General features: G+C 44.9%; 1 protein-coding gene and 1 long non-coding RNA gene across 9 annotated transcripts in view; both read left to right on the top strand.

The window, feature by feature from the left end:
* The first annotated feature begins 1,808 nt into the window (after nt 1-1,808).
* On the top strand, nt 1,809-4,830 carry CBLN1 (cerebellin 1 precursor). The gene is made up of 3 exons (XM_033070000.2): nt 1,809-2,404; nt 2,620-2,739; nt 3,891-4,830. Exons 1-3 carry the CDS (start codon nt 2,138-2,140, stop codon nt 4,086-4,088), a joined length of 585 nt encoding a protein of 194 aa, XP_032925891.1. The 5' UTR covers nt 1,809-2,137; the 3' UTR covers nt 4,089-4,830.
* A 3,171-nt stretch (nt 4,831-8,001) lies between these two features.
* The window catches only part of LOC117001325, a 29,622-nt gene continuing 12,085 nt past the window's right edge, over nt 8,002-25,538 (top strand). For 3 of the 8 annotated variants that reach the window (XR_004419024.2, XR_004419017.2, XR_004419018.2), the window contains exons 1-3: nt 8,002-8,179; nt 12,508-12,625; nt 20,961-21,150. This is a non-coding gene — a long non-coding RNA (uncharacterized LOC117001325). The remainder of the gene's footprint in view (nt 8,180-12,507; nt 12,626-20,960; nt 21,151-25,538) is intronic. The other 5 variants (XR_004419019.2, XR_004419020.2, XR_004419021.2 and 2 more) reach the window with 3 other exon arrangements.

Genomic DNA, 25,538 nt, shown 5'->3' with positions numbered 1-25,538 from the left:
GGCCCACCCAGCCTCCTGCCAAGGGATCACAAAACAACTTCCAGCCCTAGCAGACCCTCCTGGACTCAAATCTACAAGTTACATCTAAAGAGCTCTACAGCACAATAGAATTGATTTCTGTCATCCACGAGATGGATGGATCTCTTACAAGAGATATACAGGAGTATTTTTTATGAGTCATGTGTGTTGAAAGAACATGTATGTTTTTTTGAGTCAAGCACTCAAAAAATTTAAAAGGGCAGAGTCGTGCTCCTTCAGTTTCCACTTCCCCAAGTCATCTCACCAAAATGACAAGAATGCAAAATGCTTATTTCCACTAATTTTTATTTGGTTTAGCCATTTTTGTACCCCTTAGAAATATTAATTTTATTTTAAAATTTCTGATTCCGGACTCAGTTAAGGCTGTCAGCAGCAATAATACATTGTAAATCTTAAGCTCCTGTCTTGAAATAAAACATAACACACCTTCTAACAGGCTGTGGCTCCACCCACTCACTTTCTATTTCTCAGGAGAATTTTTGTTTCTCTTTTATTATCTCTCTAACTCCTTTCTCACCACTGCTCTTCCCCTATATTCATTTTGGCACTACATGGGTTTCCATTGCTTCAGTGTTGAACATCTAAAGTGCGGGGTATTTTGACCCTCCCAGCGGAGGCTCCTGATGCCATTGGCTCCTGCTACATGGCGTCCCCTCACAGCCAGCCAGTACCAACCCACGGGCAGACTCTGATACTTCACAGGCTGTCTGAACAACTTTACAGACACGCGCTTAACTTAGCAGGGCAGTTATATGAATAAAGTTTTATTTACGGCAGTTTTCAGAGAGAGAGAGATCACTTTCCCAGATAAAAAATCTTATTAATCACACAACCAGAACAGCACAATAAAATAAAGTAAAGCCTTTACCAAAAATCATAATGATTTGCATCGGAGCCCAGTTTTGGATGACAGTCAGTTTCCCAGAGAAGATGCTACAAACTCCATAAAAGTTTTTATCTCTGAAGTTTAACTTTGTAAATAGATCGGCCAGTTAGAAAATAACTCTGTTCCAGTCGTTTGTTTCTAACCTCTTCATTTACAATCCCGGGCGATGATTTTTTGACAGCACATCCAGAACGAGCACAGGTCAGACGTCCACCGAGACAAAGCAATCGCTGCCCTTTAGGAAACGACGACGCTAAACCCGCGCTCCGGGCTGGTGCCATGGCGGGGCAGGGCTCGGAGTCCCGGCCCGGCGGGGACTGTCCCGGTCAGCGGGGCGCTCTTGCGGCCACGAAAGGCTCTAGAAGCTGTCGGAGTTTCTTGCTCAGGAAGCCTTGTGCTTTGTTCCTCCCGGGGATGAAGACAGCTGACTGGGGGACCCGTGGCACCTCGGTGCGATCGCCGGCGGGAGGGGCGCGGGGTCTCAGCCGGTGTGATGCTCTGGCTGCTCGGAGGCGGCAGCAGGCCTCTACCCCGCCAGCAGCCCGCTCCCTTCCAGCCTGCCTCGCCCAGCTGCACCGCAGAAAGCCGCGGCCCCGCTCCGCCCCACGGGCCCCCAGCCCGGCTTTGCCCGACGTGCCGGTCCGAGCTCCTCCACGGGAGTTCCGGAGCCCCGCCCTGCCTCAGCCCCGCGCCCCGGCGCTCCTACCTAGGCGTGCGGTCTGGTCTGGTGCGGTGCGGTGCGGTGCGCGCGGCTGCCGGGCACCTGCTCCCGCGCCCGCGCCCGCGCCGCCCCACAAAAGCGGCGGCGGCGGGCGGCGGCAGGCGGACTGCGCGCCCATTGGCTGGGCCGCGCGCGGCGGAGGCGGGCGCGGGGCGCTGACGCCAGCGCGGGGCCGGTGGGGAGGCGGGGCCGCGCCCCGCGCCGTCTTTGTGCTCGCCGGCAGCCCCGGCAGCGCCGCCGCCTCCCGCCGCCTCCCTCAGCCCCGCTCGGCGCGGCGGGCGGCTCCGCTGCGCTCCGACCCGCTCGGCCCCCGCTCCGCACCGCAGCGCTCCGCGCCGCGCTATGTGTGCCGGCGCTCCCGTGCCTCCTCGCGGCCGCTTCCCACCCGGCGGGGCGCGCTCGGCCCCGCTCTGAGCGCGGCGGGGCAGGGGAGCGAGCGGAGCAGAGCCCGGACGGTGCCGCCCGGCGCGGAGCGAAGGGAGCGCGGCGCCATGCGGGGCCCGAGGCTGGGGCTGGGGCTGGGGCTGCTGCTGGGCGCGGCGTGGGTGGCGTGCGGGCAGAACGAGACGGAGCCCATCGTGCTGGAGGGCAAGTGCCTCGTGGTATGCGACTCCAACCCCACCTCCGACCCCACCGGCACGGCGCTCGGCATCTCCGTGCGCTCCGGCAGCGCCAAGGTCGCCTTCTCCGCCATCCGTAGCACCAACCACGAGCCCTCCGAGATGAGCAACCGCACCATGATCATCTACTTCGACCAGGTGGGGCGGGCGCGGCGGGGCTCGGGCGCTCCGGGGCGCGGGGCTCGGGGCGCGCCGCCGCGGGAGAAGTTGCCGGGGCCGGTGGCGGGGCCGGGCTGGGGACGCGCCGCCCCGCGGGGCCCTGCCCGTCGGAGGGGGGGCGCCGGGGGCTGGGGGGCAGCGGGGCTGGGTGGCAGTGGCCCCGCGTTGGTGCTGACGGTGCCCTTCCCTTACAGGTACTAGTGAATATCGGCAGCAACTTCGACTCGGAGCGGAGCACTTTCATCGCACCCAGGAAAGGGATTTACAGTTTCAATTTTCACGTGGTGAAAGTGTACAACAGGCAAACCATTCAGGTCAGCCCCGAGCGCCGTCGCCGGGTTCCGCGGGCACCGCGGGAGGGAGCGGACGGGTGGGCGGCCCGGCGGGGACGGGGCCGTGCGGGCGGCGGGACGGGACGTGCGGCCCCCGGAGCGCAGACCTGCGGCGATGTCCGCTCCAGGGGACGGTGCCCAAGGGGCCGCGGGGTCCCACCAGGCCTCCGCTCAGCCCCTGTCCCCATGAGCCGTCCCGGGATGGCAGGTGGTCGGCCGCCTGCCGCCCCCTCCCAGCTTGTCGGGGCCCTCGGGCTGCCCAGTGCCGCGGAGCGCTGGCAGGAGCATCCCTGCACAGAGCTCGTAGGAACCGCGGCCCCTGGCGGGCTTCTCCACTCTCCTGTGGCAGGTTTCATAGGGATTTGGGGTTCAGGGAGGTGCCTGTGGTATGGAAATTATAATGAATCTGTGCATGTCTATGCATCTACCCTATACGTACCTGCCTTTTCTATGGATATGCAGCTCTAGGCAGGGTTAATAAATTACCAGCCTGAAGCCAGGTAGCATAATCAAGACAGGAAATCTGACTCTATAATGATACACCTTGCAAAGGTGAATGGACATATAGCACCGTTCTGGTGCAAATGGCTTAACACCTTTCGATTGGGTGGGTAGTGTATTATTAATGTGGGTAAGCAGTCCCAGGATCATTAATGTGAGCTTTGCAGAGATTATTGACTGTGTTGTGGCATATTGTCTTTGCTGCTTAACAAAGGAAAACTATCCCTTGAATACACTTCAAAGGCCCTGACTCCAGCGGCTGTGGCTCTGCTCCTCGCTGTCTCTGAGGTTTCACATAAAGCCATCTTTCAATAAGTACAAGCAGACCTCTTTTCATTGCCTGAAAACACAGGCACCCCATTGAAATTCTCCAAAATAGGATCAATGTCCTGTTTTATATGCACCGGGTGTTTTGATGTGGTTGTCGGTCTAAAACAGTGGTGAAAGGCTTCTTCCTTTGGAGTACGTACCTTAGCTGGGTTTAGATTGTTATTTCTTTTTTTATGGGGCTGGAGTTTCAGCTGTCAAAAGAGGCCTTTCCTTAACTAAGCATTTTGCCTGTTAGGCAAGCCCCAGCGGTGTCATTGTCTGACTTTAATTGACAGAGGGCTTTGTTTTATCTTGCTCTTTAGGTGAGTTTGATGCTAAATGGGTGGCCAGTGATTTCTGCCTTTGCAGGGGACCAAGATGTAACCCGAGAAGCTGCTAGCAATGGAGTCCTGATTCAGATGGAGAAAGGAGACAGAGCTTATCTAAAACTGGAGAGAGGAAACTTGATGGGAGGCTGGAAGTATTCAACATTCTCTGGATTTCTAGTGTTCCCGCTTTAAATCACTTCTCATCCAAGAAAAAGGAGAGATCTCTTACAAATTCCCAAGTCAGAGCTGGGTTTGAAGTCATGGACAGCAGACTTTTTACATTCAAATATTAAAGAAGCTTAATCCTGCTTAGGTTTGTGTACATCTGCTTTGAAGAATTACTACTTATTTTTGTTGTGTTGCAGCCAACAGGCGGGAGACACTATAATTGATCAAACCCCTATTTATATTCTTCTCTCTCCTCCCACAAAATTAGTTCCCATCTCTGTGTCATTGGTGTAATCTGCCATTGTTCCCCCATGGCTTCTGCCTCACACAAGTAGACTAGATATTTTCATTGTCCTTTACAGCATATTTTGTAGTTTTGTTTTTAAAACATGTTAATCTTGACTCTTTCTCTGAGTTTAACTTTTAAAAAAAGAAAAAAAGCAAAGTATTTTTTGAATACATGGATGCCATGATGGAAGGGAAAATGCAATTCTTGCTGTGTACTGGCTGGCAAAAGGAAAAATTTCTACACGAAGAACTATCCACAGCCAAGGCTGACTAGAGTATTTCAATATTTCTATGTAATTCTGAGTGATTGTGAAATTTAAGGCTGCTAAATGTTTTGATGCTTGTTTTGCTCTTGTACAACGTGGCCCAACTAAACGCCAGGAAGTATATTGAACTTTTACTATTACTCTGTAAAATATGTGTGAATATTGAAAATTAATTTTTGCTTTAATTCAATAAAGTTTAAATGGGACTTTTATTTTTCTTAACCAGAAATAAGGTTTCTCAATGCAGGTAGGCCGGGGGAGGGGGCTGCTGCAGCGGGACCGGCTCGGGGGTGCGGCCCGCTGGCCCCCGCTGCCCCGCACGGGTCCCGCAAGCCCTGCGGGCAGTGCCGGCAGCCCGAGAGGACCCGGCCCTGGGAGGAAGTTTCCCGCCGTCTCTGCTATCTACTTATTTATAGCATTTATCTGTATTATATTCTCTAAACCAGATCGCATTTTATACGGCCGCCTAAAACCACCTGACCATGTGCACTCGAGGCTGGTACTATTGATTCGCTGGTATTATTTGTTTACCGTCTTTTGAAGATATAAATGCTATAATTTTGCAGTACTCAAAGAGATTACTACTTTTATTAAAAAGTGCGTACCGAGGATTTCGATTGTACCTGAACTTTAACGTGAAATAAATCGGTGAAACGAGCCGCGGGCTGTGTGCATGGCGCGGCGGCTGGCGCGGGGCTGCCCCGGCTGGTGCCGCGCGAATCCCCCGCTCCCGGCAACGAGTTCAATTAGCTACAAGGAGGGGGACATTAATACGAGCACAATAAGCAACGCTTCTCGCTTTATTCACAGGTTCTGCCCTGGAAACAGACCGGCGGGGCGGGCGGGGACGCGCTCCGCGAGGGGCGGCGGTGGGGAGCGGGGGCGGCCGGAGCCGGGGATGGCCGCGGCCCTTGGACTCCAAGCGGAACACGCCAGCCTGCTGTCAGCTCCTACTCCTCTGTCACCTGCGGTGCAGGGGCCCAAACGCCTTCTGGCCCCGCGGTTGCCGCCTGGCCCAGGTCGTGCTCCGCGCCCCGCAGGAGCAGGCGAGGCTCGGGCCGCCCTCCTCAAGCCCTGCCAGCGCTCGCCGGGAGCCTCGGCACCTGCGGCCGCTGGCCGGGAGCCGTGCGAGGCGACAACTGAGACTTACGAAGGAATAATGACGCAAGGCAGCCGGGCTGCGATCACCTGGAGTTACAAACTGCTCAAGACAACCAACACGTCGCATTCTCCGGCCCCATCTCCTCTCTCAACGCGAGACTCTTTACCACTCTCTCCTGAAGCCTCTCAGACCGCGCCGCCTCCCGCCCGGCTGCCAGCCCCGTGCCCCCTTCGCGCCCTCCTCTCCCGAGCGGCACGGTCAGGGCGAGCGGAGCCGCCCTTGCCTCCCGTCACCGCGGGGAGTGGGCAGTGGGAAAAAAAAGGGGGAGAAGGAACAAAAATTACTAGGCTGCAAGAGAAAGGCAGGCGGCCCTGTGGTGACCTCCGGACCTCATCGCGCCGGAGCCAGGCAGCAGCTCCCGGCCGGGCCCGCCGCGGGGGATCCCGGCGATCGCCGCAGGTGCGGGGGCTGATGATGCTGATGCTTGTCTTTTGTTTTTTTCCTTTTCCCTCCTCTCTCTTAACGCGAAACAAATAAACCCGCCACCTTCCTCTGAAAGTTTTCCCCTGGTTCTGAGCGTCTCATTAATATTGTGCAGCTGGAAATTACATTACTCCGATCGCAGCAAATCTCTGCTCTGCGGCAGTTATAAAAGGCCGCCGTGGCTGCTTGAAACAGCCTCGTCTGCTCCACGCAGCGAGCCCCCCACCCCGCTCAGCGATGCTCCCCTCAGCCAGCCCCGGGGTGGGGCCGGAGTTGCGGGGTCCTGGCTGAGGAGATAAAGCCTCCGCCGCACCGAACCCCCCTGGCACTCGGGGCCTCGCCGGGCTGGGGAGCCCTGGCCGGTGTCTTGGGAGGGGGCCCTGGCCCGGGACCCCTCCCGGGCTCCCTGGAGGAGCGGGGAGGCAGCGGCACCTGCCCGCCCGACTCCGGCCCGGAGCTCCCCCGGCCGCGGTGTCCGGAGCCGCGGGAGGTGCGTCCGAGCGGCGGCCGGGCTGCTGCCCCGTGATTTATTTCGGCAGACACGTTGTGTTTAAAAACAGCCCCTTTCTGCCATCCCTGCGCACCCGGCGGACAGGGAGAGGAGGGCCGTGAAGGCGGCCCCCGATCGGGCCGGGGGGAGCCGTCCTTGCCGACCCTCCCGGGGCCGATGCCACCCGACGAGGCGAGCAGGGCGCTGAGCATCCCCAGGCCAGCCGGTGGTACCCATGCTTACAGCCATCGCCATCTCTATGCTGGGCCAGTGCTTTGGCCCCGTGTTTATGGCGGGGAAATGTTAAATGAGTACCTGGCTGCGCCTCTTGGGGCCCGTTCTCATCCTGGAAACCTCCCGCACCCGGGCGAGGCCAGGCCTCTCCCGTGCCTGGGCACCGCCGGGCCCCGGGAGGAGGACGGGCTCCGGGGGATGCCCAAGCCGACGGAACTGGGCACAGGTGCCATTTTAAGCGGCGAAGCCGGACAGGCTGGGGGGGTCTGGTTGCAGGCACCCCTGTCCAGACTGCGCAGAGCCGGAGAAAGAAAAGGGACTGAATTTGTCCAGTAAGCAGCGGGGGAGCCACGAAAGGCCCCACCACCGAGGGGTCTCTAGCAGGGAGCCCGTGTCCCCTCGGGGCTCCGGCGGCCTCGCCCCCGCGGCCGTGGCACGGCTGGGCTGCTCCGGGCCGCGCTGCCCCTGGAAATGAGCAGCCACTGCTCTGTACCCTGCTTTAATGTGTTTTCACTTGATGTATGTAATGTCTGATTGAATTTATTGCTGATTAGCGTTGAGCATGAGTTTACACAACAAGAAATTATGTTTCATTCGGTTCATTAGCATGTCTAGTGTTTGCTTTATGAGCATATCGCTAATGGTAATGACCAATGTTGATTGATTTCTAATGTGAATATAATTACACAATGTAGGGGAATTAAAGGGAAAAACCACATTTTTAATTGTTGGGTTTTTAGGGACTGCGTGTGGGGCGAAGGGGGTGGACAGGGAGAAACAAACCACCTCTCTTCTGCGCAAACGATGAGAAGGTACAGATTAATGACTCCAGCAGGAGACGGGGAGTTTGGTCCAACAGAAGAGCAAGTCAAATGCGGTTAACTCAGGGAATAGTTAATGCATACTCGACATTGCAAAACATAATTTCCCCTCGTCTGCCCCCCAGGTGCATCTGGAAGCTCAGTAAGTTGGTTTGGAAGCGGCCGTTCCCTGCAGAGGCAGGGCTTCGTGCATGGCCGGGCAGCCGCTCCCCGCAGCCCCGCCGGCGGCTGCGCGGCTCCGAGGCAGCGCCGCTGCCGAGCGGGGAGAGCCGAGCCCTGCCCGGGGTCAGCGGGGCGGCTCGCCCGGCTCTGGCAGCAGCAGTGCCGCCCCCGGCAGCCAGCGCCTTGCCCGCATCCTTCCTGCGAGCTGGAGACGGAGACCGGCGAGTGCTGGAGAGCCCCGGCTGCAGCCGGGCGAAGGGCTGCAACAGGTACGGGCAGTGGGGCGGGCTGGCCGCCCGGGGGGTTTAGAGACAGGGGGAGGACTGAGAGGACGGGGTGTGAGAAAGGGGGAAGCAGTGTACTCAATCTGGTCTCTGTGTCCCTAAGGGTGACCTCTGAGAGTGTCCTTTCTACTAAAAAGGAAAGGTGGCCCGGGAGGGGAGAAATCAGGGTTTTTCTGGAGGCATCTCCAGTGGGATGGGCAAAGGCAGAGCAGGAGGGCTCAGGTTCTGAGGAAATCCCAGAAGGGCAGAAGTCTCAGGTGGGGGACACACACACTTGTAGAACTGTTTTAGTTTCACCGTAAGACAAGGTCAATGGGTGAAGTGTGATGTGTGTTCTGTCAGCCAAGATGTGCCAAAAGGCCTCTGTTGTTGCTTGTCCAAAAAGAAAAGATGCCTCATGTTTTTTTGGAGAGTGAAACAAGCTGTGTGCCTTGCATGGGAGGAGAGGGCAAGGTTGGCAGTAATCGGTCCCTATGCCTTGGGACACTTGCTGGTAATCCAGTGTGGGCTGGAGGCGGTGATGCCTGCCCTTCCCCTTCCACTAGTACCTCCTTCCTTCGGTGTATTCCTAGGATACAGGGCAGTGGGGTTCCTCTGCTCTGGTGATCCAAAGTCAAAAGTGTTGATCCCAATGTGCACATCTGGGTGCAGAGCATTCTTGCTCTCCCCGATGACAACTTTGAACCTTTTGTTGGACAAGAGAAGAAGAAAATGCCATTGGCTTTCTGCAGGTTTATACAGCTGGGGAGATGCGGTAATGAGATATGTCCCTTTTCACCAGTAGCATTTAGGTTCTTACAATATGAGATTCCTAAAGTGAAACAGTTGTTCTGAACTCAGAATGTATCTGGGATTCTAAAAATCCCTGTTTGTGAAATTTTCTTCGTGAGGGCATTGTGGAGCTGTTAGAGAATGGGTCTAACATCGCATGAGCTTGTAGATTGGAAGAATATACCCAAGGGCCTCCTGCCTGCTGTGCCTATATCACTGACAAAGACAGCTTCAGACTTAGTTATGAGTCTTCGTGCAGTGTGCTGCTCCTGGCACTCTTGGTGACCTTCTAATTGACTGAAATTCTGCTAAGCTATTAGTAAAAGGAAGACCCAAGAATGAGATGTTGGAAGAGTTTGAGCAAAATGAAGACAAAGGATGGGAACAATTGTAATTCACATTAGTAATTTATGTTGCATGCTGTATGTTCGAAGAAGTATCAGTGCTTCAGCTGCAGTTATATTTCCAGGGTTTGTGTTGGTTTATTTTTTTGTCTACACAACACTTGTTCAAGGACTAAAGGTTCACAGGAGGACTCCTGCTTTGTTTGCAGTTAATAGTCATCCAGCTTGTAGTGGAAATTCTCACTGCATTGTTGGTCTTCATGCTAATAAATTTTAATGTGCTTTCAGTGTTTTGGGCTTCAGGGTCATTCAAGTCAGGGCCATCCTCCTTGAGCTCCTTCTATACTGACAGTGTTTTCCAATTTTTCCAGTAGTAACAACTGCTTGAAAAACATAAATATTTTAGTGGAAATTAGCATATTCTTGAACCTTTTCTGTTGATAAAATGCCCATACCACTAATTGCATGACAGCTGATTTTGGTGCTGCTGTCACCAAAACCGGTCAATATTTCTTTCTGTTACAAAACAAAAATGCTGACGCTTAAAAAAAAAAAATTATGAACATGTCATGTTGCTCACGCTACAGTTCTTTCTATCAAAATTTCTTGTATAACTCCTCAGGATATTGGTCACTGCCTGATAAGTTGACCTGATAAATACCATTTTTACTGAAATAATGGAGAATTATTTTGTTCTGTGGTACTGTTCTTGATTTCAGAATTGTTAAATTCTGGGCCACGTGATAAGATTCCATGGGTCAGTTATCCTTCCTACTTTGATTCTCCCCAAATTTTTCAGCATACATTGAATAATTTTTTAAAAATTATTAATTGGCATGGGTTCAAAATTCCCTTTTGAATGTTTTTATAATTTCTTTACTTGCTTTTGTGTTTCCTGGCTGCAGTAGAGCTGAATTTCCCTACAATTCTGTCTGTGGAGGTGTGGGGAAAGAGAAGCTTCTGATGTCTCTCTTTTTAATCTGGTTTTATTGTTCCTTTGCTGTCTTCTGAGTGATTAATCTCACTATTTTGGTCTTCGAAGAGCTTTTCCAAGGGCTCAATTGTTCACACAACCCGGAGAACTGCAGCCTCTAGTTTTGAAACGCCTCCTTTGAAATGGCAGGACCAGCTCTATCCAGAAGAGTGAGATGAGGCTCAGCAGTTATTATATCCACAGCAGAAATTCTTAATTCCTGTAGCTGTGCACTTTGTCATGTGGCCAACCTCTTGCAGCGCTGCACTGAGCAGAGATCTTCACTGAGTTTCCTGCAATATTATTCCCAGGCCTCTTTTGTGGCTTGATTAAGCTAATTGAGAGCTCTGCTGGGAATTAACCACCACTAATAAATGTAAACCTACCAGCTTTGCATTTAGCCTATCACGCACATGAACAATTGCACAGCTCTGACCGAACTTAGAATTAATTTTTTTTCCTGTATGAAACTAAGACAACACTGTCTCGAAGCACAGGTTTCACATAGCATTTTGACCTGTGAAAGTCATATTTATTTTCCTAAGATACATAGTGGAAGGACTTTACTGACAAGAAAGGACTTTGAAATATATTGAGAGAAAAATCAGCTTTCCTCTATAGCAGGAAGAGGAGGATCTTTCTTTTTTAAAGTAGAGATGCCAGGGCTCAGTTTTGAAGATATGGTTTTAATTCCAGTGGGTCGTTAAATGAGTTTTTTCTGCTGACATAAATTTGCATAGCTGTGTTGCAGTGCAGATTCTTGCAACTTATTCTGCCCATGGGATATTATGGCAGAATTCAGGAAACTGCTGTCACAGAAATACATCCCAGTCCCGTTTCCTGAGTTGTTGCAAGCAGTAGATACACTTGCATGAGACGAGGATTATTTGTATGACCAGAACTTTTGAAGAAATATATTTCTTCTCTCATTTAATTTGATTTTTTTCATGGAGCCTTATATAACACAACTAAATTCTTTTGTCCATGTTTCTAAGATCAGGTAAGTCTTCTGGATAACTGTTGAGATATTCAATAGTTTCGGTGGTAAGCACATGGTGAAATGAGGCTGTTGTCCAAAAAAAAAGTTGTCCAAAAATGCTTAGGATAGGTTGGTTTGTTTGTGTTTTTTAAAAATAACTGGAATGTCACTGAGTGATCCAGTGTTATTTGGAGATTGCCATGTAAATTTCTATCAGTGTAGGATTTTAGATGCTGCTATAGTCCCGTGGCAAATTTTCCTCTTTAAAATATTTATATATTTTGAAGAAAAAAAAAATCCATTAAAATGCATTGAAACTTAACACCAAGTAAAGTATTTGTTTAAATAGTATCTGTTACTATCTTCTCTTGAAACTGTCAATGGTTTTAGGTATGAACCACCTCTCCTTTGTTAGCTAGCAGTCTTTCAGATGGTACTGAGGATTTGAATACTTGTCCTGTGTGGGAAAGGAAATAGCTGAACTGTTCTGGAGTTGTTTCAAGACAAAATGAGTGAAGAGCCAACAAAAACTGAAGAACACAATATCAAGGACAAACACAATTTTTGTGTCATTGTGGCTGAGATGGTCACAGTGTAAGGTAGTGCTGGCTGCTGACACCGGGCAAACTGAAGCTGCAGTTCTCTAGGCCAGCAGTCAGTACCACAGGTTTGGTCATGACTGCTTGATGGAACAATGGAAATGCAGCCAAATCCTTTTGGTTATGCTTCAGCAGCTGGGAAGATGAGTCCTGTATAATCAGAAATCAACTGCAGAATGGTAATTTTAGTATAATGTTTTTAATGTTCCCTTACTGTATTCAGCAAAGCTGAAGATGTTGCAAATACAACATCGGGGTATGGCTTTTGAATTGATGTAATTAGGAGCTGGTCTGATCAGTGTTAGCAATGTCAGCACATTCCCAAGAAGGCAGGGCTGTTCATTCAGGTTGGTTTCATGTGCATTCTCTTAATTTAAAGCTGTGTGAACATATTTTTATTTTCCAAATGTATCTGTCACATCCTACCTCAATGGTGACAGCATATCACATCGCACCGTGTCTGTCTGACTGTATCTACACTGGTGTCTAATGAATGCTTCTGCACAAAGCTGTTGTACACTGTGCAGCTCAGTGAGCTCCTGTCTGACTCAGATGCTTTTTGCTCAGCCCTTTACCTCTGCAGTTTATGGAAATTTCCCTCCTGTTACACCATGGCCAGGTTGCACTAACCCTGTGTCTATTCTCAGGGGCAGAGGAGGATGGTGAGACACTCCTTTCTACAGCTGTACAGCACAGAAACATTTCTGCAATGAAGCAAAGGGAGTGTTACACGTAGGAAGCACTGAGCACTTCTGGGCAGGCAAGGTAAGCCCTGGCCACATGTGACCAGGTGTAGCAGAGTTTTAAACCCTTTGCCACAGCAGTTTGTGTCCACATCAGTAATGTGCAACAGTCCTTTGTATCTTGAGTTTTTGTATACTCCTTCTGTTGCAGTTGCTAATTTGCTGAGCTTTCTCCATGAGTTGTGCAGCTTTTCAGTTTTAACTGGTTTAGTAATCTTTCTTCTCAAAAGGCCCAATACTTCAGCCTTGCCAATCAGGAGGAGAGCCTCTTGGCTGTGCTCAGTTTGTGCCTGCCTCTTTGTGTATTGACTTCCTGTCATCTCCGAGATTAACTTAGAATAATTCTTGCTTTAGTAGCCCTTTCCAGTTTTCTCCACTACCTTTGTAGGTTGTTCATGCTGTGCTTTTCCTTTTCTAACTTAATTTTTTTTCTTGTTTAGAAGAACCCTGTTGATATTCAGTATTAGAATCTCTGCTGGAAACCAGTAATGCGTTCATTCTGGCTGAAGTATTGGCTCCCCACTTTTCTGACTAGTTCCTCAGGAAAGGATGGAGATAGATACTGATATCTCTAGTTACTCTGTTGATGAGCCTAGCGTTTTGCAAAACTTTTAAGTTGAAAGTGTGTCCATGGAGTTGAAAGCAACAAGGTGCTTCATGATTTTTAAGTTAAAGCACTTAAGCATAAACTTGTCAGCTCTTTATGCCTTCAGCTGGATAACAGAAGTACAAGAGTTGTTTTATATTTAAGCCAGCAGATAAAAGTGGCCTTTTGGAAAGTGGAACATTCCCTTAGAAAGAATCACAAGCAACAGTCAGCTGCTTTTAAGATGGATGGCAAAAGTATGTTTGTGAAGACAGATGTGGAGACTTGTTCTGTGTTACATTTAAGCCCAAGTGAGCAAGATTATTTCTTTGCCTAATAAGTTTCTTTAGTAAATATTGTTGAACCTGACTGGCATATTACAATGTGAAGTGCAGCAGCAAAAGTCATAGAAAGAGTTGCTCTACTCTGTAAAGTTATACAGTAGCTGAGGTTTGGTTTCTGTGTCTATTTTGCCAAGGAGGTAAATTGCACTGGTGTTTTTGGCTGGTGTGTTTTACTTTATTATGCAGACTGGATGGGACAGTGACTCTTCCCTCCCCCAGTCATGCATGGCAAAAGAGCCCAGGAGAATTATCCTATGGGTAGCTCATTAAATAAGTGTCCATCCAGGCTCATGACTGAGCATGAAGTTTCTCCTGGTTCAGAGTTAAATGTTACAAGGGAATAAAATTCTTCTCACTAAATGATAGCAAAAACACAGTAGGAGGTATTTTGTTCAGGGAATACAAGCTATTGTCCTACCCTTGTCCAGAAGAATACATACATCAAGCAGAAGATGTCTTCCTTACATTCCAGCTAAATCAATGTTATTTCTTCCAGAATACTGCTGCTTCCTTTTCTAGAGATAAAAAAGCATAGCTCACTGTCAGGAGATAATTCCTTCTCTTGGGCTTTCTGTCCTTGACCAGTAGAAATTTTTATTTTTCTTAGACAAGGAAGCCTTTCTTTATCCCTGGAAGATTAAATTGTCTTGCTGGTAGATCTGCCTTACTGAAGAAATGGAGGAGGAAAAGCAGATAGGGAAGAAATAGGAAAGAAAATAATTTCAAGGTATCTTTATAGTCTCCTATTGTTAGGATGTCAATTACTACCATATATCACCCACACAGCAAACTTGTCATAGCTTGGGGTGTATCTTTTTGTTTTTTGGCTTTTTTTTTTTTTTTGTTTCTCCATCTAGTAGAAAATTTATCAGTTATCCATATGAAATCTTTTTTATTGCTGGACTCATCTTTAAAGTATAGCTGTGATGCTCAAAGGGATTTACTTTTTTAACATCCTATTCAGAAGGATGAATGTTGAAAGATCATAGTTTTGTAAACTCCAGTTGTGCATTCCCTGGGAGCAATTGAAGAAAATGATGCCCTTTTCAGCTTTTTGAGTTGGCACAGCTCTTGTTTGAAGTGCTGATGCCTCACACTGGAGTGGTCAAGAATGGTGAATTCAGCAGTGTGTCTGTAACTGGGGGCTCTGATTTAACTGTAACACTCCTTTTGATGAGTGCAGAATGCTTTAGTTGCCGTAAACATGGATTTTCCTAAGTAGTGTTTAGGCTAGAAAGAAGCTCTAGGAGCTGAGGAAACCCCAGTCTGGCTCTGTAATGGCAAAGGGAACCAGCCCAGCTGGCCAGGCCGGGCCAGGTGCAGTGCCAGGGGCTGGTTTAGGGCTCTCTCTGCTGGCAGACACTGCTGGCTGGCCAGCTCTTAGCAGTGGGCTTTGCCTCCACTGCAATCACACATCAGAGCAGCAGGAAAGAAGGCAACCACTTACTCACACAATACATTGGCTTGCAGACCTTAGATACAGATCTTCCCTTTTCTTGGTGCTGTGGGAACAAGAGCTGACTTGTGTTCCTTGGAGCCCAGATATTCATGCCACCCTTGGAAGGAGGGGCAGGTCCATCACTGCACCCTGCAGTGCTTGTGTGACCCTCTGAGAGCAGCCCCTGTCCTCAGTGCTTCACTTTCAAGCTCCAGCATTGACTGTGGCCAGAAGTTTGTCAGGAGGGCTCCCAGCTCTCCCTGGGGGCAGAGAGAGGATAATGAAGGCAGCTGAAAGGTGAGAGGTGGCTGCTAGTTCAGCTCTCCCTTGGTCAAGTCCTCCCTCCTTGATCTACCTAGTTCTTACATAGAGTCAGCCCTCTATTCCTTTCAATTAGAGATCCATCCTACTTCTCTATCCCTTCCAGTTTGTGGATTTTAATCCTCTCAAGTCTGTTTCACTTGTATTTCTTCTTTGCTTTCATGACTCAGGACTTTTTTTCCCTTCTTTTCTTCATGCTATGTCATTTTTTTGTGGCTGGAACAGTGTCCTCTTTTTCTGAAAGGAAACATCAGTCTAGCAGGAGGATTAAAGCAGATTTTAAAATAAATTCATAGGGAGTCTCAGAAACTGGAAGAAAATGGCAGCAAGTTTCAATTTGAGCAAGCTTTATTTCTGTATAGGATAATATAATTCATAATGTTATCATTATATGTAAAACCATAAAGAAAAGGAGCAGTAGGGGTTAAAAAAATCAAAAGCTCTGTAAAGGATATAAAATTAAATTTCAAAATACTGTAGAAGAGGAGGAAGGGCCAGAACCCCAAGTAGCAGACTATTTGGAAAACAACAGTTTTGAAAGGATCTTAAAAAAGCCAAAAGATGGAAGAAGCTGCCCCAGACCAGGAAAAGAGAAGCCCATCTAGGCCAGTTTAAGTGAACAGGTTAGGAGCTGAAGAGAAAGGGAAGATTAAGCAATTTCTGTGTGCATTGTATGCAGAAGGAAGAAATAACCACGAACCTTCCTCTGGGTAAAGGGGATCAGAGAAGCACTGACAATACAATTTGATTATATTGCTCAGACAAAATAAATAAAAATACACAAACAATCTCTCAGCTTTCTCCTCAAACATCCTCTCTGTCTTTACATAACCAAAAAATGACGAACCACCACAAAATATAAGTCTCAAAAATGAGCCATCAAAATGTCGGATTCTTCTTTACTCTTAGAGGTTAGATCACAAATTCTCTTCTGCTGTAATGAACATGATTAAAACCATAACATTTCCTTGTAAACCACCTTGAAAAGTAAACAACTCAATGGAGAACTATAATTATAAAATGCTCCATGCTCTACTCTCATTTAACTCTGCATTTCCTACCAGCTACAGCTGCTATTACCAGAAAAACATTTGAAAAACCTCTGTCAAATTTCTCACAAATGAAACTTTTTCTGTCACCAATGTGGACCTACAACTTGTGGCATGGTCCCAGTGCCTTGAAGACTTCTGAGCTTTGCTTGAAAGAAAAGCAGAACTGAATGAGATTTGGATAGGAGTACATCAATAAAATAATGATAAATTGCATCAAAAGACACACCACACTTAGTTTATTTGTCATAAGCATAGTTATCATCATCTTGCCTCAAAGACTATTTTAAGGTTATAGGAATCTGCTTAACTTCCAAATTACAAGCAATTACATTTATTTATTTATTTCTTTATTTATTTAATTATTTATTTATTGAGGCAAATGGTGATTTGCATCTGGTCTCATGGGTAGCAGTCTCTGCCTCACTGCATATTACTATTATATTAACTATTAATTTAGATGTTCTGCCTTGGGCCCATGCAGGATTAGGCACTGGTACATTGGAAACAAGGAATGCTTCTCCTGTGACACAGGGAAGCAAGTAAGGAAATGGGTGAATCTTTCCTTATCCTCTAAGAGGAAGGTTGCTGTCTCCCTGTTCTCAGTTAGCTAAATTGTTTTGAATCCAGGACAGATTTGATTCAGGAAGTGATGAAGAAATCCCAGACAAAAAATGATTTTTTATTTATTGATGTGTCAGGTTGTTCCCATGTCAGAGTCATTACTTCTGCTTGGGCCCACTTTTCTCTTTTGCTGGTAGAATGTTAGGTGTGTAAGGCTAGTGAATATTACTAGTATTTGGGTATTCCAGGCTTCTTTCCTTATCAAATAAGCAAATTCTAGGTTTGCCTTTTCAAACTTCAGATGTTTAATTTTGCTGTTGTGTTTCCACAATGTCATCTTAGTAAGCTGATTGGTTTGATTTGAGTTGGTTCTAAATGTTGCTCTGCAGAAACAGGGAAATTGAAGATATCTATCCCAGGCTAGAAGAGTAAAGACCAATCTGTGTGACCATTCCCTAGTGGGCCCTGGGTGTGTCAGATCTGTGTGTTCAACTCCAGAGACCTCTGATGGGATGCTCAGCTCTTACAGGATACCACTTGCTATGGGAACTGCCCTTGCAGAAATCTGTTAAGCATAATAAGGTACATATTGGATAAGAATAAAACCAGCTCAGCTTTATTATGTGACTTGCATGGCTGGTAATGAATAGAAGGAAGGCACACACCTTCATGAACAGAGAAATTTAATATAGTCTCTTCCTGGAGTTGCACCACTGGGACTGAAAGTTTATTTCAGCATTCCAAGGGCAATAAAAAAAATCTAAATTTAAACTCAAAATGTACTCAAAAGAGTACCCAGAGGCTATGTACTGTTCAAACTTTGTTTAGGTCATAACTGCTTATGTAAAGTTAGTTTACACCAGCTAGTTAGGCTTTGTTTTTGAGCAGTGCCTCTATTACTAGGAAAGGCAGAGCGAGAGGAGGGGATGCATCTCAAAGTTCAGCTCTGCTTTACTGTTGCATTTAATTCAGCTCTTTACTGCTTAGTGCAGAGTTGTGTGGAGAGATTTGTAGCTCTTAACCTCTTAACCTTCCTTGTGCAGAAACCTTTAAGTCTATTCTGATCCATTCCCATCATTAGACATCTCAGATATTTGGGTTTTAAGGGAAATGTGAAAGGGAGAGGTGAAGAAGACGCCAGGTGAGGGTTTGCTATAGCAGGTAAGTGCTGTAGTTAAGTGCTTAGTTATAAACACAGACTGGAAAGACTGAGTATGAACACTAACCAGGTCCTAGCCAGTGGGCCCTCAGTTCAGAGTTTCACTGGTCCATTGTGTCTTGTGAAATCTGCAAACCTGACTTAGCAGAACCGAACATTTCAGCTTTTCTTGTAGCAGGTATTGATGCGAGTGGCCATGAGATGTGAAAAGTTCTGTCTCTTTGGTATCTGTGAGAGAAAACTGCAAATTTTCAAGCATTTAAAACACAGTTTTAGGGAAATAATTAAAGTTACCAGCCATGTTTATTTATTCTCAGTTTGTTCATTCTTTGAAATAGTTCTGCTATGGGAAGCATGCCCAATATTTAAGATATTTGATATCACAACAAAGATTGAAGAAGACTAATTTACATAAAAATACCACTTATTATTCAGGAAAGGTCAAAAAAGTTCCAATATGTTGGAAGACTAATATGCATAAGATGTAATCTCTGAAACTGACAGTCTCTAAATCTGCAGAAAAGTACACAAAAAACCCAGCTGAAGAGAAATCCTTGCATTTTATGAACAATAAGATATATTTAAAAATCCTCTAATATGTCTCTTGATAAAGGTTTCAACTTGCTTTTGTTTCTTCTGCATCTTGCCAGTCCCTCTTTGTCATCAGCCCCTGTTTTAGGTACCCTCTGTCCATTTTACCTGCCTTCCCACACATACTTGGACCTTCTTTCTTCTTTTAGTATCTATTTCACCATGACTACTGTATCCTTATAATTTCCTGCACTTTTTACATTCGCTGGCATTCAGCCATTAGCATTGCTAATATTTTTCCCCCAGTCTCATAATAGTGTTTTACTACAGCTGTAAGTTCCAGTCTATTCCTTTGTGCACTGAAATTCAGTCACTTTTCTTTTGGTGAGTACACATTCTGGATTTCCTCTGATATCTGTTGTTGTCCAGATTTCCAACTACCAGAGCCACAGCTGACTCAACTTTCCTGAAAACACCACATAATTTGTTTTCTGTGATTATCCCACTTCACACATACTACATTTGACATTTCCTTGTTGATTTTACTAAAGCATTTTTGTAAGATTGTTTGTCTTCACCAAGATGGCTTTCCAGCCATGAGCAAATGTTAGCTATTCCTAAAATGTATGCATGCATGTTTCTACAGTACTTGCCACCATGATCTTAAAAGATAAACATTTACTACTCAGTAGAACTGTAACTTTTAACTGTGGATGTGCTAGAGCCTTTTGTTGCTGTTTTGGATTGTGTTCAGATTGGACAAACATCTAGGTATTTCTTATTCTTCCCAACTCTATTTAGGCATTTTGAAAAAAAAAAAATTTACTTAGTTGCTTTTACATTTGTTATTTTGCTTCAATCTTAATAGTCTGAGAAGTCTGGAAAATACAAATCTTCAAAGCAGATGAAACATCAGTTACAGCCTTAGAGGTTTCTCTGGGACAGAGCTGTTTCCTCTAACTCACTGAAGACATTGCTTCAGGGAGCAAAAAATATATTTGTTCTCCATGGCACTTCATTATGTGACTTCCTTGAAAGACCCAGCTCAGGAGCTGGTTGCTTCTGACAGCAAGGGCTGTTGAGGGATCTGACTGTGGTTCTAGGATATGTGACACAAACATTAGCATGAAGAGCACTGCTGTTATATGGTAAATAACTTCAGTCATGTGCATGCTATACTGATAATTTGAGGCTGTTGGTATCATGATCAAATACTCATTTATTTTTAGTTGCATGGCTTGCAAGTATTTGCAAGAAATCAAATTTTTTTTTGTTTCTTCACAATTATTGTGTAGCCTTGTATTGTGTGTTTTTCTCCATAATCTCACTGGTTTCTTTTTGCTCACAGCACCAGCAGTGGCAGCTCCCTATCCTTCTAGATTTATCACACAAGAGTGAACGCAAACAAGAGAATTGTGCAAACGCAGCCATGTGCCCAAGAATGGCACAGATTGGCAAAGGCCTGGATAAACGTCCTACCAGCCACATGCACGTTTTCCCAATATTTCATAACACCTTTTGGTTTTTTGTGAACATGGTGTGGTGTGTGCTGCTACCTATACAGTCCCCAGGGAAAGTATAGAGAAGATGTAGTTATTACTTGCCATTAAAAATTGCAGAGCTCCTAGAAAAAGAAACAAATTCAGCTTTAGCGTCTTTCCCCTTCTCTTAAATAATATTATAGTAATTAAATTTTAATATGTAAGTTCTTTTTAGATCATTAGTGGTATAATGCTGCATATATGTGCCTCTTCAGAAAACAATTGAGTCCATAATCTCATAATGTTGATTCTACTTGGCAGTTTTATTTGAACTTAATTTCTTTTTCACCTAATGCTGTTACCCCAAGAGTTATGAGACAGGCATCAGCTGACAGCACCAGGGGAAGGATAGGTATTGACAATAGCATAAAAGCAAAAGGGGAGGAAAAAGAATAGCTATTGTAGCATTTATCAGTATTCTATTAATAGTCTGCTCAGACACAACTGTGGAATAAAACAGACATTCATACTGCAATTTCTTGCAAAGGTTGAAGCTATTCATCTGCATTGTTACAAGGCAGAAGTCTAAAGCTTCCAGGTATTATAGCTGTTTCATTGTATTGTTATAATCAGAAGAAACACCTTAGAAAGCCATTGCCTTGGGTGTAAATACTCTACCCCATTCCCTTTGGAAGGACTGCAGATACAGCCAGCCATCTTTCCTAGAGTGCTTTTTAAAATAGTGTCAGTTTAAAACAAAACTATTGCCAAAAACTCCAAGCAGGGAACAGGGCCAGGAGTCTTTTAGTTTAGGGCTCAATTGACCATCCACAGAAGTGGATGGAAAGCCTCTTATTGCTTTTGGTATTTTTTTATTGTTTCAGTGAAGAAGAACGTTTTCACTGTGTACCCAGGCAGAGATAAGCTCCACAAGAGCTTATGTTCTTTTTTACTGTAGAAGAGACTGGAGCAACAGGATGGGAGAGGTGCCCAGGGACAGCTGCCAGGTCTGTGAGTTCAGAAGCCCGTGGACCTACTGCTCTGGGAATGTCTGCAATATCCATGGAGAGGTCTGTAAGTCTGATTCTGGGGAGCAGCTGTGCTTTACCTGTGTTCTCCTTTGGTGCCCTCCTGGAATGAACACATTTTAGGCTGAAACAGCTCCCTATTTGGGTCATGGGCTGGTTCCAGACCAAGTAACTCTGCTATCCTGAGACACCTGCGTTAGGAGCTTGGGAGCTCTGCAGTGGAGCCGTCTGACTCGGCTTCTGCAGGTGTCTCATTCTCTCTCCTTGATATTAGAGAGTTTTAGGGCAGCTGCTTTCTTAATTAGGCACCTCATCAAGTGTGGTCTGTTAGGGGAATGACATTGGGTTTTGTTGCACTGAGAGTTATGAGGGCAAAAATAGGAGGGAGTGAAACTGAAGAAAACCAACCAACCAAACCACACACAAAAAACCTGGGTCAGGTACTTGTTGATTTTATCATTAGTCAGCCCATGACCTTATTGCTACTTTTCCAAGGGGGTATTACAAACTGAAATAAAGTTAGCATTTTTCTTTCATGTTGATACCCTCAGATTTTGCCCAAGGTCTTATTATAAAGAGCTCACTTCCTCCTCTGCTACAATGCGATTGTTAAGCAAGGAGACAGAATTAGAATGAACAGTGCAGGTTGTCAGTGATGGAATTTCAAAGGTTCAAAATGCTCCTCAAAATTGGTTGTAGTTACCCAAAAGTTTCTTCAAGAAAAATGGAGAAATAGTTAAAGAAAAATGTTTTTCATGTATTCAGATATTTCATTTTTGTGTTAGTGAACTCAATCTGGTTTATTTCAAGTTCTAAGTTGTGCAGAGAGGATTAAAAATTACCTGCCCCTGAATTTTGAATTTCAAAAATTAGCTATTGTGTTAAAATTCTTATTCTAAAACCTTGTTGAGAAAATACATAGCATATTTTACTTATTTAGAAAAGCTGTATTTTCCTGCAACTCTAAAGTAGTTAATTTGTTCTTCTTAGAAATTCTGGATTCTGAAATTAAAACTGACATTTGATTTTCAGTTGGAATATTTTATAGTTGCAATTGTACAACAGAGGTAGTTAACTGGAATCCTTTATAAAACCTATTTAGTCAAAATATTAGGACACTGAAGTGAGTCTGGATTGCATTAGAGAATGCCATGTTCAAGATTCTTGGCAGAGAAAGGAAGGAGAAAAAAATAAGTAATTTTATGTCAGTATTCTCAGTTGTAAGATTTAGATATAATTATTCTATGTATTTTACATCATGTGCTCTTCTCTAGTCAGTTTTGTGATTTTAGATTTTGCAAGCTGAGTAAAAAAATATAAAATACTGCTTTCAGCTGGAATGGTTTCCATGGTTAAAAGTTATGAGTGAGATTGGATTGTGTTTCTAAGGACAGGGAGTATTTGGTAACTCTGTAATAATTACACTAATGTCTCCTTGATCTTGCTGTTTGCACTAGCCAGCCCTTGAAAGGAAATATTTTGTGTGCACGTTTCTGTTGTCTGCCTTGTGTCAGAAAATGCATGTAAAATGCTACCCAGTCTGACACCTACTTTGTCTCCAGTGTTTTCCTTGTGTAAATGACTTCCCAGCTGCATGGAAATAGGAAAAATGTCTCCTGTTTCAAACAAAACTTTCAGCTTTCTGGAGGTTATTCTTGAAGTCAATGAGAGGGAATCTAGTTGCACTTGTTTTATTAGAGATGAACTAGCTTGAGAAAGTCTGAGAGATGAACTTAGCTCTCCTTTATTTTGGTGAAAGTTTCTGCAAGCAAAATGCATTGATGAAAGGAAATTAACCCCTCCACTCCTGACTCATCTAGGAGAGATTTTGCAATGCGCTTGTTTTCATCCAGTTTTATGAACATTGAGATTTCCACTGTCTCAAAGTTCTAAGAGGAAGCTTTAGTCCCTTTGGCAGCTGAAGTAAAAAGAGACACTTGAAATTATGAATGAAGAATTTAAAATTTAGCATTAAAAAGGTGAAAAAGAAACCCAGTTACAAGAGAGTAAGCTCTGTTGAATGCACTTTTGTATTGCAATATTTTAGAAAAACTGCTCACTAAAGATTTTTTAACAGAGAAGCATAAGAAGATAATTCCCTTTTTTGACATGCTTTACCTTTGCAAAGTTCCTGGGCTGTTGACAGGTACAAGAAGACATGTGCTACACTTACATGCTATTAGTGCAGCAGGCTTTGAAAAATGTCTAATGCATTGGCATATCTGACAATTTAGGGTATTAGTTAACAGTAAGACTTTGTAAATAGAGTGAATTTTAGCTCCAACTGCTGACTTGAGCATTCAGTCAACATCAGCAGTACAGGGCTGAACAACAAATAATGTCATTTTATGCTATAGAGATGGAAGTTGGCATTATACAATGTGTATGGTTCAGCCTTAGAGCAGTAGTAATTGCAATGTATTGAAGTTTTGCATTGTAATAAAAATAGAGACCATTAGTGGATACCATTTATGTCATTAGTATTTAGAGGCTGTGTGTTGCAGCTTTTTTAGTGCTCATAAAACTGTCTCTGCTTGCAGATATGTGACAGCACTGATATAAATTTAAATGTTTAGAAATCCATAAGACATAAAATATAGATAGTAAATAGGGGCATAACATTATAGACAGAACCTTAATAATTTGGCACACAAATGTTTATATATTTGCATGTCTAGTGCAGAAATTAGCATAATGGTGCTCACAGATGAACTTGATTAAGCGAAGAATAACAAATGAATTAAAACGGAGGCATATCATGCAGAAGCAGCAGAGAATACTTTCAGATCCCCAAAAGGGAATTTGTGATGATGAAAGGTACATCCTCTACATACATCTGGTGGGATATTGATTTTTCTCTTTATAGACTTTTTACTAGTTACAGCACCTGTTCCACTAACTAGTATTACAGTTGTTCTTAAGAAGTGATTATGTTAATTAAACAATAAAAAAGATAATAAGGTAGCTAGGAACCCTAAGATAGAGACTGGCTGGTGCTAATTTAACAGTTGTGGGGCCAGCCAGAACAGGGAAGGTCATATGGTGTCTAGCCCAAAAGAGCAGTATCTTGTCAGAAAACCAGAGGCTGGAGTGAGGGCAGGGAAGGAGCTGGCTGAGGAAAGACTTCTTTGGAGGATGGGGTGGGAAGGAGTCCAGGAATATAGCACAGGAGGATTTTCCTAAATTCCGAGTGTTACACATGAGGCATTTGAGCTTCCCAGTATATGATTTGTGTTCAAGAAATTTGGAACCTTGTTTGGTTTCCATGCATCAGATCTCTGGGAAAGCTGTCTTCTTCCTTTGTTTCAAGGAATGTGACTTGGATTCTGCTGGCAGTTACACTAACGTCTTTTAGAGGTTCCCATCAAAGTTGATTTTTCCTTAGGAAGTTGCCACCATGGTTGATTTTCCTTTAAGAGACTTCTCTTTGTGCTTTACTGACCCTGGTTTCTGTGTCAGTGACAGATTTGAAGCAAGAGATTCTGAGATTTGTCTTCTGCACACTCCATGCCCATTGTCCTCAGCTCTGACCTTTCCATCCTGGAAACACCCTGCAGGTTTGTCAGAGAGCTCTCAGGGGATTTGGAAATCAAATTATACAGCACTAAGAAGAACACAGAAAACTATAAAAACACTTCAGTCATTAAGAGCAAAGTGACAGCAAGCAGTGTTAGAGTATGAATCCTTCCAATTAATTTTCATTTCAGAGCACTTTTTGTAACATTTTAATTCTAAGTTTGTATGAGTTCTTTGACAACATTAGTTGTGTCTTTTAAAAGAAAAGAAAACCTTTGATAAACCCTCTGAGTCTCTTGACTAAACAATGATAGTGCCCTGATTTCTTTGAATCCTCATAGCTGGGGAAGGTGATAGTGGGAATGTACATTTGCAAAAAGCTAGTGGCTTACATTAATAGTTGTTAAGGTTATGAAATGAGATGCTTTTCAGAAGCTCAAGTAATAAGCAGAAGCAAAACATAAGCTCTCTGTAGAGTGAATATAAATATTTTTTCTGTGGCTCCTAGTATTTCTTACAATCTAATTATGGAAAGTGTTAAACTGAAAATCATATTTCTCCTTTAAAAAAACATATTTTTGTCTGTTTATCCATACAAAACAGACCAAAATGTAAATCTGTAAAATGCTTTCCATCTTCAAAGAAGCTATTTATATTCATCTAAATTCTGAAATCTTTTTGAAACTTTCATTTTTATTTCAGATTATGGGATTCAGTGTCACTTCTTAGCACATTGAATGCTGATGGCTTTGAACATACAGTATGGCACAAAGCGATAACTTGTGCCCACTACCCTGCTGAGAGGCAATTCTAAAGGAAAAGTTATTTTTATGCTGGAGTTTTGGCTGATTTTAGAATTAGGGGAAATATTAAAGTGCATATCAAAATATTTTAATTCCTCTATATACCACATAATTG

The sequence above is a fragment of the Catharus ustulatus genome, chromosome 11, assembly GCF_009819885.2.
Source record: "Catharus ustulatus isolate bCatUst1 chromosome 11, bCatUst1.pri.v2, whole genome shotgun sequence".
Classification (NCBI taxonomy): domain Eukaryota; kingdom Metazoa; phylum Chordata; class Aves; order Passeriformes; family Turdidae; genus Catharus; species Catharus ustulatus.
The sequence above is the reverse complement of the archived record's forward strand: the minus strand, read 5'-3'. Positions and strand labels throughout refer to the sequence as shown.

Coding starts and splice junctions, on each gene's coding strand:
- CBLN1 (XM_033070000.2), top strand. CDS start 2,138: ATGCGGGGCCCGAGGCTGGGGCTGGGGCTGGGGCTGCTGCTGGGCGCG. Junction 2,405..2,619: donor TGATCATCTACTTCGACCAG/GTGGGGCGGGCG, acceptor CTTCCCTTACAG/GTACTAGTGAATATCGGCAG. Junction 2,740..3,890: donor ACAACAGGCAAACCATTCAG/GTCAGCCCCGAG, acceptor CTTGCTCTTTAG/GTGAGTTTGATGCTAAATGG.